Raw genomic sequence first — 14,260 nt, 5'->3', positions numbered from 1 at the left:
AAAAAGTAAACGGCAGAATAAATACTGAGATGTTTGTCCTCAGGATCTTCATTGTCACGTGCTTACTTTGTCCCTTGACACTGAGCACAAGACTGTGACGGGCCCGTTAAATCCCTGTTTGTTTCAGGTTCGCTGCACAGGTTTGTTTTGGTGAGACGCGAGGCGCAAAACTACGACACCTAGTGTTGAAACGATACTGGCTACAGCGCCTGAAGGTGGGAGATGTGTCTATCGTCGATGCTCAAGTTTATGGTATTTTGAACTTACGCACACAAAGTGTGGCGTGTTTTGTAGAAAAGGCCATGACTTGGGACACACCTAGCGCCTGTGTTCTCTTGGGGGCGTTAAGAGAGCGCCGTGGTCATTTTGCATGTGGTTTCCCAAGTTGAGAAGGAAAAATATTCAGATGAAAATGAAGAAAAAAAACAATAAAAAAAAAAAATCAGGCCACCAGACATGCCGCAGTGCCCCACTGGTGCAATGGAACCATTTTCTGAATTTGAGAGCCGTGCTGGGAGTAGGAGATGTGGCGGGTAACCATAGAAACGGTACTGCGGGGATGTGCACTTTTCACAGCCCCTCGCGAGCGCCGCACACCCGCAGCTCTATTTTTAGCTCGCACTTTAGGCTCACGGTTTCTATAACGTCTAACGAGAGTTGTGAGCTGAGTAATGAAAAAAGTACGGCGGCACAAACTCTGACACAGTGAGTCTGGCTGCGATGGCTTGGCGGGCCAAGCGAGTCTCACCACTGCTGCTGCTGCTGCTGCTGTTTGTTTGAAGGAGGCGTCATGGACACAAACTGGATAACGAATGATGTAGCTGCTCTTCCAGACACTTAAGCGAGGACGTTAAAAGACTTGTAAAATAAACCCGGAGTCAAGAGGACGGCGGCGGCGGCGGCGGCGGCGGCGGAAGAGGACAGGAACACTCGAGGAACATCTTGTGTGTGTTTACGCTAGTCGCTGATCGGAAGGCCTGGATATTAAAAGTCTTGTCACCTTCTGTCTACTTTTAGCAGGAAAGCCCTCCTTGGCTTCGCCGGCTACTCCTCACACTCTTGACTGAAGTTGCCGGCCAGACTTTTTTTTTTTTTTCACAATCGATGGAGAGGCACTTAAAAAAAAAAAGAAAAAAAAGAAAAATGAAAAACTGCTTTGCATCACGGGTGAAACAGATACACAAGCTATGCTCGCACTCCAGACTCTTTGAGGCATCGCATGCATTTCCTGTCTGCTTAATTGTCCCGAGTGCTGCTCGTTGTTGGCGCCCTGGAGTTTGATTACAATCACCTGCTATCTGGCTACAATCACCTGTTGTTTGGAGGCAAAGATGGCGGCGGTGTTGATGTCACGGCACGTTGTGAATTTCTGCTGCGACCGCTGCTGACTGCGGATCGGGTTTGTGAGCTCTTACTGTGTTGCGTGCCCGACTACGCAGAAGGAAAAAAAATGTGTCTCAAGGCTTATATGTTTGCAGTTTCACTTTTGCACCATACAACTAGGCTGCTTACAGTAAGTTATTACGGCAAAAGAGTTAAAGTGCATACGAAGACCAAAACAACAACAACAACAACAACAAAAATATTATCTTAAGCCCTTGTCGAACCTTTATCACACACATTTTAACACTATGGCAAAGGAAAATAGAAATCGGCTACACAAGTGATGATAAAATAATAATAGAACTCTCAAGTTCATAAAATACATCCAATATGACCTACAATTAAAACAAGACAAAACTGTTACAACACACAGGATACAACACACTTGGATGTCCGGCCTGAATGACTTCAAGCAGTAAGTTCAAAACAATTCATAAAGGAAATCCAAAAGAAACCAAATCTACATCAGTGCAGTACCACAACATTACACAATACAAGATTGACTGTCGATCAATAACATTAAATGACAGGCAAAAATCCAATGCAAAAATGCAAAATAAAGTTCTAGGCATAAATTGCACCAGTAAGTAGCATTGTACAATGATTACCATGAACCGTTAGCGCCTATGCTAAGGCTAGTGCTGACCCGCTAGTGAACATGTTGACACCACATTCGACCAACAAACACTCACCAATTCCACTGACAAAACTGTGCACAATGGCGGCAACGGACTCCTGGCGGACCATAGGTTGTATGACATGAGGGGAAGAGCGAGATTTTGAAGTTGTTTGGAGACGAACCTGCTCACAGCTGTTCACACACGTCTGATTCGGGAGCATTCAGCACCGGTTAAATGTTGCGCTCTGCAAGCTACCGTTGGTCAGTCGCTGACCTGACCACATCTACGTGAGGCACGTAAGGCACGTAGCAAACATGATACATCACAGCCTTTGTTTATTCACAATAGGAGATGGGTACTTCTCTTCATCCGCATGTAACTTTATTGCAAACACACCTGCAGGCTGCAGCCATTTTGCATTGCACCGTCTCACCACCAGGTGATACTAAATCTCACACGCCAACTCTTTAAACAATCGGACTGCGGATCGCAACGAAGGAGCGGTGGAATTTACTTTCAAAAAACACACACATGCATACGCGCACATCAGATCCTGCCTCATCGACAAACCCTGGAGCCGTGCGTGGGTGTGCGCACGCACACACGCATGCACGCATGCACACACACACAGACACCACAAGCCAGGGGTCGGTGGTCTGACGGAAAGCTGGCTATCATCTGCGGCGACTACGCAATGTGTGTGCATGCTTGTCCATGCATGTGTGTGTGTGTGTGCGTGCGCACACCCGCGCGTGCACGCTCCGTTCCTTCATCCCCTCAGTGCTCCATCTAATACCCTGTCATCATCAATAACCTCAGCACTGCTGACTCACTGGCTTTTAAAACGATGGGGTTTGGGTCTTACTTACAGCCGCAGACCCTTGTCTCCGACTCTGTCTGTCTGTCTAGAGAGATGTGTGTGTGTGTGTGTGTGTGTGTGTGTGTGTGTGTGTGTGCAATCATCATGTACACCTACCTTTGTGGCCCTGCAGGTAGTGATGTGCCCCCACCCTGCACCCCAGTGGTTCCCAATCAGACCGCAGTAATCCCTAATAATAATAATTCACTCTCTTCAGGAGACGGAGCACCCCCCCCTCCCCCGTCCCCTCCCACCCACCCTTCCATCACCCTAATTGCCTCCAGTCCTTTGTTTAATCTCCTTGTGTGCTTTATCTCATATTAAACAAAGCAAATGGACCAATCAGTGCTCATTATTGGGGCTTTATTGCAGCTCGAGGGGGAACCTTGGCGGATGAATGTGAACATTGTCCCGACAGGGCGAAAAGGCCTCTTGGCATTTTCACCCAGACTGTGTGAACGCAGGCCGCTCAGATGTGTCATCGCTTCACATGTGGCGCTCGGCTGGTGTTGACGGGAAGGAACTCCTCCCGTCCGGTCCGGTCCCGTGGTCCCGCTGTCTCCTGCCACCGCCGCTGCTGTAAATTTTTCTACATCAAGCGGACGTCTCTGCCGCGACGCTGCCGTGATCTGCCGGTGAATGGGAAGCAGGGGGTTTTATGAATGGTGCAAAGCTGCGATACAGTCAGCATGACGGCGAAGACAGGAGGTCTCTGACAGTTGCTCATTTGAGGGTTGGCATTTTTCCCCGGTGGGAGCAGGAGAAACCACAGGGGCCATATTTAACCTGCAACTGTGTTAGATGCTTCTATGCATATTGAAAAAAAAGCAGGCTTCTATTTCTAGGGTGGGATTAATTTGGTGGATGTACAGGGGGGATTTGAAGCGCGGTGCCGGAGAGGGGAGGGGGGGGGCAGATTTGGAGCCTGAAGTTGAAAGAAATGTTTGCTCGGACAATGAGGACATTCTGAAATGTCTTCATATTTGAGCTCCCAACTGAGGATTTGCTTGCTATTTACTCTCTCGTTGAATCCTTGTGACAAACTCAACACTTTCCTGATAATTCCCTGCTCATTATTGGGCTGGAATACCCCGAAGGACCACCTGGAGGTCCCCGGACCCCAATTTGACAGCCACAGATCTGGCCGCCCCAGCAGGGTCTCTGTTTCTAAGAGGTGCGCACCTAACTGGCTGGAGCCAGGGCGGCGTATTGCCTTTCACACGCTTCTAAAATACTCTCCGGGCAGAGCCTGAAAGGGTTACTGTTTCCCAAAGTGCCTCATTCTGCGCAGTCGAGAGGGGGCGGCTGAGTGGCGCCGTCGAGTCAGAGACGCAGTTTCTAAAAACCCCGAGACATCATCAAGAAAGAAGCTGACAGTAAGGAAAGCACCCCTCCTCCTCCTCACTCACATGTTGCCGTTCCTTCTCTCTCGGCTCCTCTCACTCCTTCTGTCACAATAACCGGGCTGCAAGTGTCAAATCCACGCTGGCCGCATAAAAGAAAAAAAAGAAAAGAAAAGAAAGAAGGACAAGAAAAACACGGCAAGATGCGCTCAGTGGAAATACTACACAGGCAGGTTTCTTGGCTCCCACACATATGGTCATACACTATTTGAGGTCGCTGATTGTACTTAAAGAATAATATAAACAGTGTAACGCCCCGAACCCCCCCGCGCTCCTTCTTTCTACTTAGAGAAAGAGAAAACGACTCCTTATTTTCATTTCGTAGGATTTAATTTCCCTGCGCGTCTCTGGCGCGTTTAATTGGCCAGGTCTCTTTAGCTCGCAGACAGCGCGCCCCCGCGGGCTTTTTTCAATTAATAGTCTGCTAACGTCAAAAACAGTTGACCATTGTTTTACTGGCTTTGTGCTCCCGCTCCCCTCGTCTCTCTCTCTCTCTCTCTCTCTCTCTCTCTCTCTCTCTCTCTCTCTCTCTCTCTCTCTCTCCTCCTCTTCTCTCTCCAGGGCGGTCAGACTTGAATAGGCGCCGGTCTGCTCCAGTCCACCTCTATACAAATACCTCAGTGGAACTTGTGTGGAGCTTCCAGAGTAAAAAAGCGCAGACCCCGGACGCCACTGGCTCGCGCACGCAGCCCACGCTCGCCATTCCATCATTCCGGGCCGTGTTTGAAATGTCTGAATCATATTTTAGCCATTATGTTAACACCTCGCAGCCCCGCAGCCCGCGCACGCACATACACACAAACAGAAGAGGTGGGGGGTAGGGGTGCGCGTGGCCCTCTCCTCTCCTCTCCTCTCCTCTCCTGGCTGAGACAAATGAATGCCAGTTCTGCTGAGGCGCTCGAGGTATGCGTTGCGCGCGACGTACGCCGTAAATCAGCGCTGTGCACAATCACCACCGACGGCGCGCAGCTTCAGGCAGTCCGCACGCAATCACTGCGGCTTTTTTGGACCCGCTGTGCGCCCAATAACCCCGTCTGAGCTGCAAGAAATACCAGCCATGAAATCTGTTTTTTTCCCTCTCTCATGCGCAAAACATGAAGAAATCTGACTCCTCCTTGAAGTTCTTGCACGCAAATAACCCCAAACCCCGAGAGGAACCATCAGCTGACTTCTTTTTTTTTCTTGCAGGGAAAGAATCTGAGTTGAGTCGCCATGTGCAAATGGATTTTTTTTTTTTTTTTGTGAACACGCCCCCCTTGATATAGACAATCAGGCAACAGTGCTTTGACAATAATCCACGTTGAACATATGGACTTTATTGCTAAAACGTGTAAACATAACATGTACACTGATGTGTTTCACCTTTTTAAAATTTATTTTATTGATTTTTTTCATATTTTTAGAAATATTCAAGTAGACATCTCCCATATTTTTTTCTGGTATACTCTGCTATTCTCTTTCCTTATGTTCTATACTCACAATCGTTAAAATAATAAATAAAACATACAGATTTGTTTATTTCTACAATACTATGTATTCCAAAAAAAAAGCTGAGTTCACGCCTTTATATATATCTTTAACCTCAACTTTAAAAAAATTATTATTACTGATATTAATATTATACAAAAAGAAAAAACTCTAGGCAGCATTGCAGTGAAATAACAGTCAGCATCATCATTGTTCAGTTGAAAAACAGAAAGGTTCACCTCTTGCAGAGGTGTAGCATATGAAATCCGTCTTCAATGTCTCATAAAGATATCAAAAAGAAAAAGAAAAAAGCTCTTCCGTCTGAAGTGCTGTGTTTCCTCCTCCCCGAACAATCGTTTCAGGGGTGGAGAATAAAATATGGTCCTGGTTCAATTAGAAAAAATAGCTGCATTTTCTTCCCCTTAAATATGTACAATGTTGGTATTTCACTTAAAATGCTATATAAAAAAATAGATTTGCTATGGTGCCCACCTCTGTAGAGAGTTAACAGTGCAATAGAAACCGTATTTTCAGTCCACTCCTCCTCCTCTTGCTCCCCCTCCTCATCCTCCTTGACCGCCACCGCCGCTACTTCCTGTGAGAAGAATCAGCACGAGCACTTGCACTCTGAGATGATTGGGTATTGCACCTGTATCCACGTACAGTATTTCTGTCTTAGAAAGCCCTGGCAGTACCACCGCAGCAGAACCTTGTTGATTGACTTGACGGGCTTGCAGAACATCCCCTCTGGGAAGGAGCAGGAGCGCTCGGAGGAACAGTTCCCTTCCTTGATGTAGCGCGGCCAGAACCTCACGCCCAAATTCTTCCAGGTGTACACCACCGGGCAGTGCGTGTAGGTCCAGAGCCACTGCAGAAATTTCCTGCGGGCTTTCTTGCCCACTTTTACTCGCTTCCCCCAGGGGGTCTCCGTGAGGTCCAGCTTTTTAATCTCGTTGGGCATGGGCCCCGGCGGCTTCACCTGGTTGTCTGCCGCGGAGTGGTTCCCCGCCACGGGCGCGCTGATGGACATGAAGCTGGGGTCGAAGTTGCTGCCGAGCTTTTTCCTCAGCGTCCTCTCGACCAAGTCCTGCTCCCGGGGGTCGTACTCCGGGTCCGGGTCCTCCCTGAGGTCTGGCACGGGGAGGTGATCGCTGGGCGACGGACGGAGGCGAAGGTAGTGCTGGGAAGCTCCGAGCTGGACGCACAGCAGCACGTAGAAGAGAAGCGTCTGCGAGAGGCCCATCATTCCCTCTTGGTTTTTACGCACTCGCTCGTCTCGCGTGAAAAAAGATACTCAGTTCTTTGCCAGCTTACTGTAATCTCTGCAGCAGCCAGCCGGAGGCTTCATAAATAGTAGAAGTTCAGTTAACAGCAAGACGATACTCTTAATAGACCACGTCTGGTTTGAATGACATGGAGCGCCAGCGTTTTTCGCTCTTTGGGGCTCCTTCAACTTTGCGATTTTGCCCGCAGACTCAAAAGTGTTCGATTCAAACGTGCGGAGGGGGAAAAAGGCACAAAAATCCACCCAAATTAGGCACAAAAAAAAAAAAAAATCTCTATTCACGCGCTCTGGCTTCACCCCGCCGCTCCTTTTGGGATTCACTTTGGGTTTCTTTCCGTTGTCATGGTTACCCCGGGTACTGGAAGAGCCACGACGAAGTGTCTGCACTGGATGACAGCGGCCGAGGCGAGAGCTGCATGGAATGGAGTGTTTTCTAAAGGAGACAGAGTAGTTCCGGAGCGTCCCGCGCGCACAAGGGGCGCACAAAAGAGCACTTCAACAAGTTGGAAATGTCACGCGCCCGGCAAATGAGGGCTGCCCTTGGAGCCAATGTTATTTTTACGCACGGCTTTTATAAACGTGGCTCCTCTTCACGTCGCCTTCACGCCCTCGACTTTGACAAGGTCCCAGGGCGCGCGATCCATGGACTGAAGGGGGGTGGGGGTGGGGGTTCGTCCCGTTATTCCAGCCGCCGATAGGAGCGCGCGCTCTCAGAGAGGATGAAAAAAAAATCTCCCCAAAAAAGAGAGAAAATGCTTCGGCGATGGATGCAACCTTCACTTAGGAAGCAACAGCCATTAATCTTTCCAGAGGATGATCCAAAATCGCCGCGTCGCCCTGTTCATTAAAGGCTCAGTCCGTCACATTCCCACAAGCCGCCGCAAAAAACAACAACAACAAAAAAAATAAATAAAACATAAAAGAAAAGGGAGAGACGAGGCAGAACGTCAGTGCAGATGAGATGCAATCTGCAGGAGAGGAGCCAGCAGCCGGACGTCGTCGTCACAAGTTCCCCTCAGAAGAGCTACGGCTTCCGCCACACTCGCTGCATGACGGGACCGTCCGCAACACTTGAATCTGGCTTGATGTGCAGCGCAAGTCACTTTTCCTTCCCGAGGGAGCGTCTCCTCCTCCGCCCGGCGATAAAGTAGCACAGAAGCTTCCAAAAGTGAGTCGCTCCCACTGAGTCCGACAGAGAGTGTTTGGCGCTGGAGAGCCGCTCCTCCGCTCATAGAGGCACACCGTGTGCAAGTGTGTCTGCGAGCGAGTGCCGCTCAGTCCCAAGTTAAATATCCCCCCTCCGACCGTACAAAGTGTCAGAAGGGCCTGCCCACCGCGGCCACTTTCACTTTGATTGACAGCCCCCCCCCCACACACACACACACCCTCCTCTCCTCCAGGGCCTCCCCTCTCTCCCCTCCTCACAACGTGGAAAATATCAGCCACAATCACGACGCTCGTCTGGGTCCTAGAGAACCACTTTTATTCCATTTTACAATAAAATCCCTCCTTTGCTCACGCTCTTTATTCTTTACATGCCTCGGGCACGCATGCTCTTTGCTTTTTCGCGCCTTTTCCTGCCGCTAATGGCTTCAATACGCTGTCAATAATCAGCTGAAGCGTTTAAGGAGTTTCCTCGGCCCCGAACCGTTCCCATGAAATTGATGGGAAGCGTTTAGGAGCTCGTCCGTGGAAAAGAGGCATCACATTCCACCTTTGTTCAGCAGCGTTTGGGTCAGGAATTGGCCCGCTGAACTCAGGGGTCACGAAATGGGCCTGTAATTAAAGGCTATAAATGGCAGTGGATAACTAAGCGCTACCTTTCCCAGGCTAGGCAGCCGCTAGCATGAGGTGACTTTTTTTATTTTTATTTGCTCTTTCGCTGCTAAACGCAGCCATAAATTATTTCTTGAACTAATATTTTGAGGGCAAATAATGATTTTAGTCCCAGAACAGAATCTGGTATATTTGGACTCATAGCTTAATGCGAAGCCCATTGCCTGTCCATACCATTAAAAAAACAAAAAAAACAACAAAATCACGTTTTGTTTATCCACAACTTTGTTAGCCTACATCAAGCGCAGATGACAATTAACCTTCTTTATAAGTCACTTTTTTTCAAGCAAGTGTTTACTAAGTTACTTTTATTGCCATCTGGTGTCATCTGGGGCACTCTGACCAAGCCGACAAGTTGAAATATCAAATACCCCTGTTATTGTGCTTTTTCTATTGTAGTGGTCACTAGAGGGCGTCGATCCAGCACGCTGCGGTCCAGCAGCCATGGGGCTCCTCTGCCTCTCTCCCTCTGCTCGCCTACTGCTAATATTTAAGTACACTGGGAAGGAATGTGCGCTCACAGTTAAAGTGCAGATCAAGTGAAATTGCCCACCAGCTCTGTGGTCAAAGATCTGAAACCTCGCGGAGGAGCCATAATCCCCCCTAGACGGAGTAATTAACCTGATTTATTCTCAAAGTGAGAATATAAAAGCTTTTTGGTTACGAGGGATGGAAGAAGTTTTTTTTGTTTTTTGTTTTTTTAATCAGGAGAAGTGCTTAAAATTTTGCGTCTGGCAACCGATCATAAGTGCATTTAGCCAGCAGACATTACCAGCAGCTTGTGAGTGAGTTCCCTGCTGACCGCTGCGGCGTGCGTGCAGACCGAGCAGTAATCTGGTTAATGATTAGGGTGCCAGCATAGCTCAGCTCAGCGGGCAGCGGGGACAGTAAGGCTGAGCTGGCTACTGTAGTGCCGGTCGCCTCCATTGTCTGCCTCTGCAGGTCCGCAGGGCGGTGGACTTAGAGAGAAAGCCCCATGCGGGGAGAGACACTTCCCTTCCTCCTCGTCTCGGCCACTAATACTGTCCGGCAAAGCAAGAGAGAGAGCCGACAGAGGGAGAGAGAGAGAGAGTGCACCCCCTTCCCCGGGCTAATTACTGGAGATAAAGACAAGTGGAGGCGGCCAGCGGAGAGGAGGGGGCCTGATGAGCACAGTGGGGATGGTGGCGGCGGTGCCGGATGGCAGTTTGCTGTGGAATGGCTAATTAAATAACACCGTAAAAGGACCCCGGCTCGCTTTAACGAAGGCCGTCGACCTCTGACGATTGGGGAGGTTGGGGTTGGGGTGGGAGGGTATGTGGGGGGTTGCACCACGGTGGAGAGAGAGGTGGGGCTGGTGCCGAAAATTGGGCTTGTATAACAAGGGGACTTAGCTCTTTGGTTTTGCAGTGATTGTTCACGCTCCCTTAGGTCTCAATAGGGCACATGGTGAGGGTGCGTTGGGGGGCAGCCCTTAGGCACAGATAGGGACCCCCTCCCTACACACACACACACACACACACACACACACACACACACACACACACACAACCCCTCTCCACTCCTGTGCTGCAAGTGCTATACACACATACATATTGCGCGCACATACACACCGACACCGTAGCACATACACACCCTAACACCCCCGTGGCTCCAAACAAAGGCTGCTAGCCGAGGGCCCGGCAGCCAGGCAGCTTATCCAGCGCAGGGGCACAGCGAGGGGCAGCCCTGGCCAGACTGGCTGACTGTGCCCACTGGGGGACTGGTAGAATGGCACGGAGGGAGTGGATGGAGAGGTAAACAAGGACTCGGGGCGGGACTGAAAAAAAGAAAAGGGGGGAAGAAAAAAAAAAAAGCTCCCATCATCGACATCTTTTTCCAGTTTCGATATATTAGATAAGGTCAAATAATGCGGCCCGAGTTAAGAAATTTGGCAGTGCGTCCTGGCCATTTGGAAAGAGTTCTGACTGGGAGAGAGATAGTGTAACTCTCGAAATCCACCAGCCAACCTCCTTACTCCACTGGACGGCTGGCAGGCTGACAGAGTTCCTCTGAATGTCAGCAACTGACACTGACAACAATTGATAGATTTCTCAGCGAATGCCCAGCAGCCCCTGAGGCTGGAACCGCTGGATACTCGTGTCAGAATGTGCAAAAATCCAAAAGTCCACTGGCATGCGCTTGATACCCTTGAATGTCTTCAGATTGGCCGGGCCCAGACCCGCTTAAACGTCTTGACGTTTCGCACGCACATACGTGGGTGCGCAGGCACCCCACTCAGCGCCACAATTAAAAGCAGAGGGGACTCGCAACGCAAACACAAATGAATAACCGTCGGTCGTTGCATGTCAATATCGCATTCCGTCGATTCCCTGCCGCCCTTCGCCATCCTCGGCCGTCTCCACTCCCCTCATCTCTCGCCTCCACGCTCGACTCTGTCTGTCTCCGAGCCTTAACCCGAAGCAGATGGCTTGGAAAGCCCTGTCAAAAATCTGTCTCCCGTTAGCGCTACTTTTGAAGCCCCCCCACCCGCCTCTAAAGCTGAACCCTCCCCTCCTCCCCCCTTTGCGATCCCTCCTCCTAAAAATTCATCATAGTTATTCTTCTTTGTGTGCGTGCGCGTGCGTGCGTGCGCGCAAAATCCCCAGTAAACAGCATCAAAGTGACGTCTCCTTCCCGTCTGACGACGAGGGCGAAGGGAAGAAAGCGGCGCTGAGCTCGGAGGGCTCGTCCGCTATTGGAGGAATGTGCCACCGCCGCAACGACGTGTGATCTGAAGTCAATCTGGGCACGGCCGCGGCGTCCCTTTGTTTTTTTTTCCCGCTGCCGCATTCCAGCCGCGGTTTGAAGAGACGTCGCCCGACGCGCTAACGCTGGGCCGTGATTAATTGCGATCACATTGCAAACGTCTCGGCAGCTCGGCTGACGTGACGGTGGGGCCCCTCTTTCAACTGCCTCGGCCTCTGATAGTCTCGAGTTGCCTTTGTTATCAACCGCCCCCTCCATGAGTATAAATTGAGTCAACAGCTATTTTGTGTTTCGTCAGCCATGATGATTTTTCCCCACTTGTGTGCGCGAACTTGTGGTGGCTGTTTTTGGGTCGGTGGGGTTACTTGGAGATGACACAACAGCAGCTGCAGCAGTGCTGGTTCTTGTAATGCGCTCCTGCTTTGTCTAATAACGCTCGGCAACTTTCATGCGCCCAAGGTTGACGTGACCTTGCAGGGGTAATTAGCCTCATTCGCATCTGACAGAGTTGGAATCAAATAAAAGGGACGAGAAGCTCGGACCATCCTTTGTCTCCTGCCTTAGTTGTTCCGTCAGCCCGTTTTGGAAGGGCATGAGAGTGCCCCATCCGTTTGCTATTCCCCGCGTCTCCTCCTTCTTCCTCCTGCCTCCTCCCCCCTCTCCCTCCTCTGGCCTGCACCCCCGGTGCACAGAGTGATGAGGATGGAATTAAATTGATCACTGCCTTCCGGAAAACAACAGGAAAAAATAGCGCATTCCGAACGCCAGGAGGGCGTTCCCCTTGGTCTTCCCTATGGCAGGATGACATCATTGGCCCGCCGCCCAATTCCCACCGTTCACAATGGGGTCACTGTTGCCTTCTCCGCGGCGGAGCCTCGGCCAAGAAAGGAGGAGAGACACAGAGAGCAAGACTCAGGGGACAGACGGAGGAAGAAAATGAAAGGAAGGAGGAAAAAAAGAGGATGCCAGAGATGTTTGGGAGCTAAAGGCTTGTGCTTTAGCTTGTGTGCAAGGCAAACCCACAAATGCCCCCAGGCTGGTTGCTGACCACCTTCCTGCGGAGGGACTTGGCAGGTCGGAAACGTCAAGATTTATGCGAAGACACGCCATCGCACAGATATTAGAGCGAGGATGACGTGCATTCTTCGGCGCAAAAATAAGTACGTTTTGAGAAGTGCAGAAGCGTGCAAAGTCCATTCACACTGTGACGTCAGTATCCACCAGCTTGCTAACGTAGACACACTGTAGTGGTGGCAGCAAGGACACTGGTGTGTGTACGTGAAGACTTGCTCTCTTCACCATCTGCTTGCAATTTGCCATTAAAACAGACAATGACAAAAAAAGAAGTGACTGTTTGAAAAAAAAAAAGTGTCATCACTCATTCAGATGAGCGTGTGAGTCTACAGCGAAAACTTCTTCGACCAGAGTCTGTGGCACCGTGTGGGACGAAGCTACCGACACACAACTTTTTTCAGGAGTCAAAGTTGGACGTCAGATCCTGCTCCGCTTTCTCACGAACCGTCACACAGACTGTTGTTGTTGTTGCTTAATAGCTTCCCTGGTTGTTGGCGTACACAAGGGGCCACAAATGAAAGGGTACCTGCCCCAGAACACAGACACAACACCACTTAGAATGAGTTGCTTGGTTCCAAGGGCACATTTCCACTTGAAAGGATTGAAAAATTTGAAGAAGCCTTCGCGTCGGGACGTCGCCATTATCGCCATTCATGTCGCCGGACCAAGAGCCATTTGATGTTGAGCGCAACCGCACGTCTTTCAGAAGCTGTGCCCAAACTTAGGTAAACCCCGGCCGCAAGTGCCGGCAATTTGGTCATTCCACCCGACCGCTAAGCCATTGTGATGCCACAGGCCATCTTGTCAAAACGAAGCCGGTCGCCCGCAGCCGCCGACCACAACAGATGTTCCCTCGCCCGGCGCTCTCTCTCTTTCTCTCTCACTCGCTCTCTCTCTCTCCTCCGCATGTGTGTTCTGTTGAGTCTGGAGCCAAGAGACTCTCACAGGCTGGCACTGCGCAACAAAAACAAAGGCAGGGAGGGGGAAACTCGAAGGATGGCATCTTCACCGGCCCGTGACGGGATTCAGACTGAGGTGGCGCTGTTTAAACTCGGCGCCCCCTTGAAGCTGCTGTAAAAAAACAAAACAAAAAAAACAACCCAGAAATAAATGAAAAATCTGGTCAGGGATGCAGTCGGGTAACAAGCGCAGATTGCATGTTCATGGTGGACCAGTGTATCAGTGTTGTAACATGGGGTGGGTGTTTTGGTATTGATCCAATACCAAGTAAATACAGGGCTAGTATCTCAGATACCGGTACCAACAATGTTCAATTGAAATGTCATTGAATTGAAAAAACTAATTTGTGCTAAATAACAAAAAAGCAAGAATGCAACAAAACTGATGAAGTAGATGTGCTGAAGAAGACTAGAACAGGACCAGTCACTTTCACACAACAACACGCCAGAACAAACCTGTGGTTTACTGGACTCTCGCCTCACCACCATTTATTTTGAATGCCAGAAAAAAAAAAATTCAGGGAAAAACGGGTTTCTCCAGTACCCTGCCTTGCGGCCAAACTATACATGGAAGAGGTTAAAAACAAAACACTAAGGTCTTTCAAGGACACTCCTCCCGAGTCAGTTGTTGTTCAGATATGTGGATG

The 14,260-nt window shown here is 49.8% G+C and overlaps 1 protein-coding gene across 1 annotated transcript; it reads right to left on the bottom strand.

Annotated features, from left to right (window-relative positions):
- Positions 1-5,561: 5,561 nt before the first annotated feature.
- nog2 (noggin 2) lies at positions 5,562-8,287 on the bottom strand. Its single transcript, XM_076034424.1, has one exon. The coding sequence runs from the start codon at positions 6,976-6,978 to the stop codon at positions 6,340-6,342; it is 639 nt and encodes a 212-aa protein (XP_075890539.1). The 5' UTR covers positions 6,979-8,287; the 3' UTR covers positions 5,562-6,339.
- Positions 8,288-14,260: the final 5,973 nt, after the last annotated feature.

Source organism: Nelusetta ayraudi, unplaced genomic scaffold, assembly GCF_046127955.1.
Source record: "Nelusetta ayraudi isolate G7.1 ecotype Tasmania unplaced genomic scaffold, CSIRO-AGI_Nayr_v1 ptg000042l, whole genome shotgun sequence".
Taxonomy (NCBI): domain Eukaryota; kingdom Metazoa; phylum Chordata; class Actinopteri; order Tetraodontiformes; family Monacanthidae; genus Nelusetta; species Nelusetta ayraudi.
Note: the sequence above shows the minus strand (reverse complement) of the source record. Positions and strands in the feature narration are given on the sequence as shown.

Bases quoted from the DNA above. Each gene is read 5' to 3' on its own strand.
- nog2 (XM_076034424.1), bottom strand. From the start codon at position 6,978: ATGATGGGCCTCTCGCAGACGCTTCTCTTCTACGTGCTGCTGTGCGTC.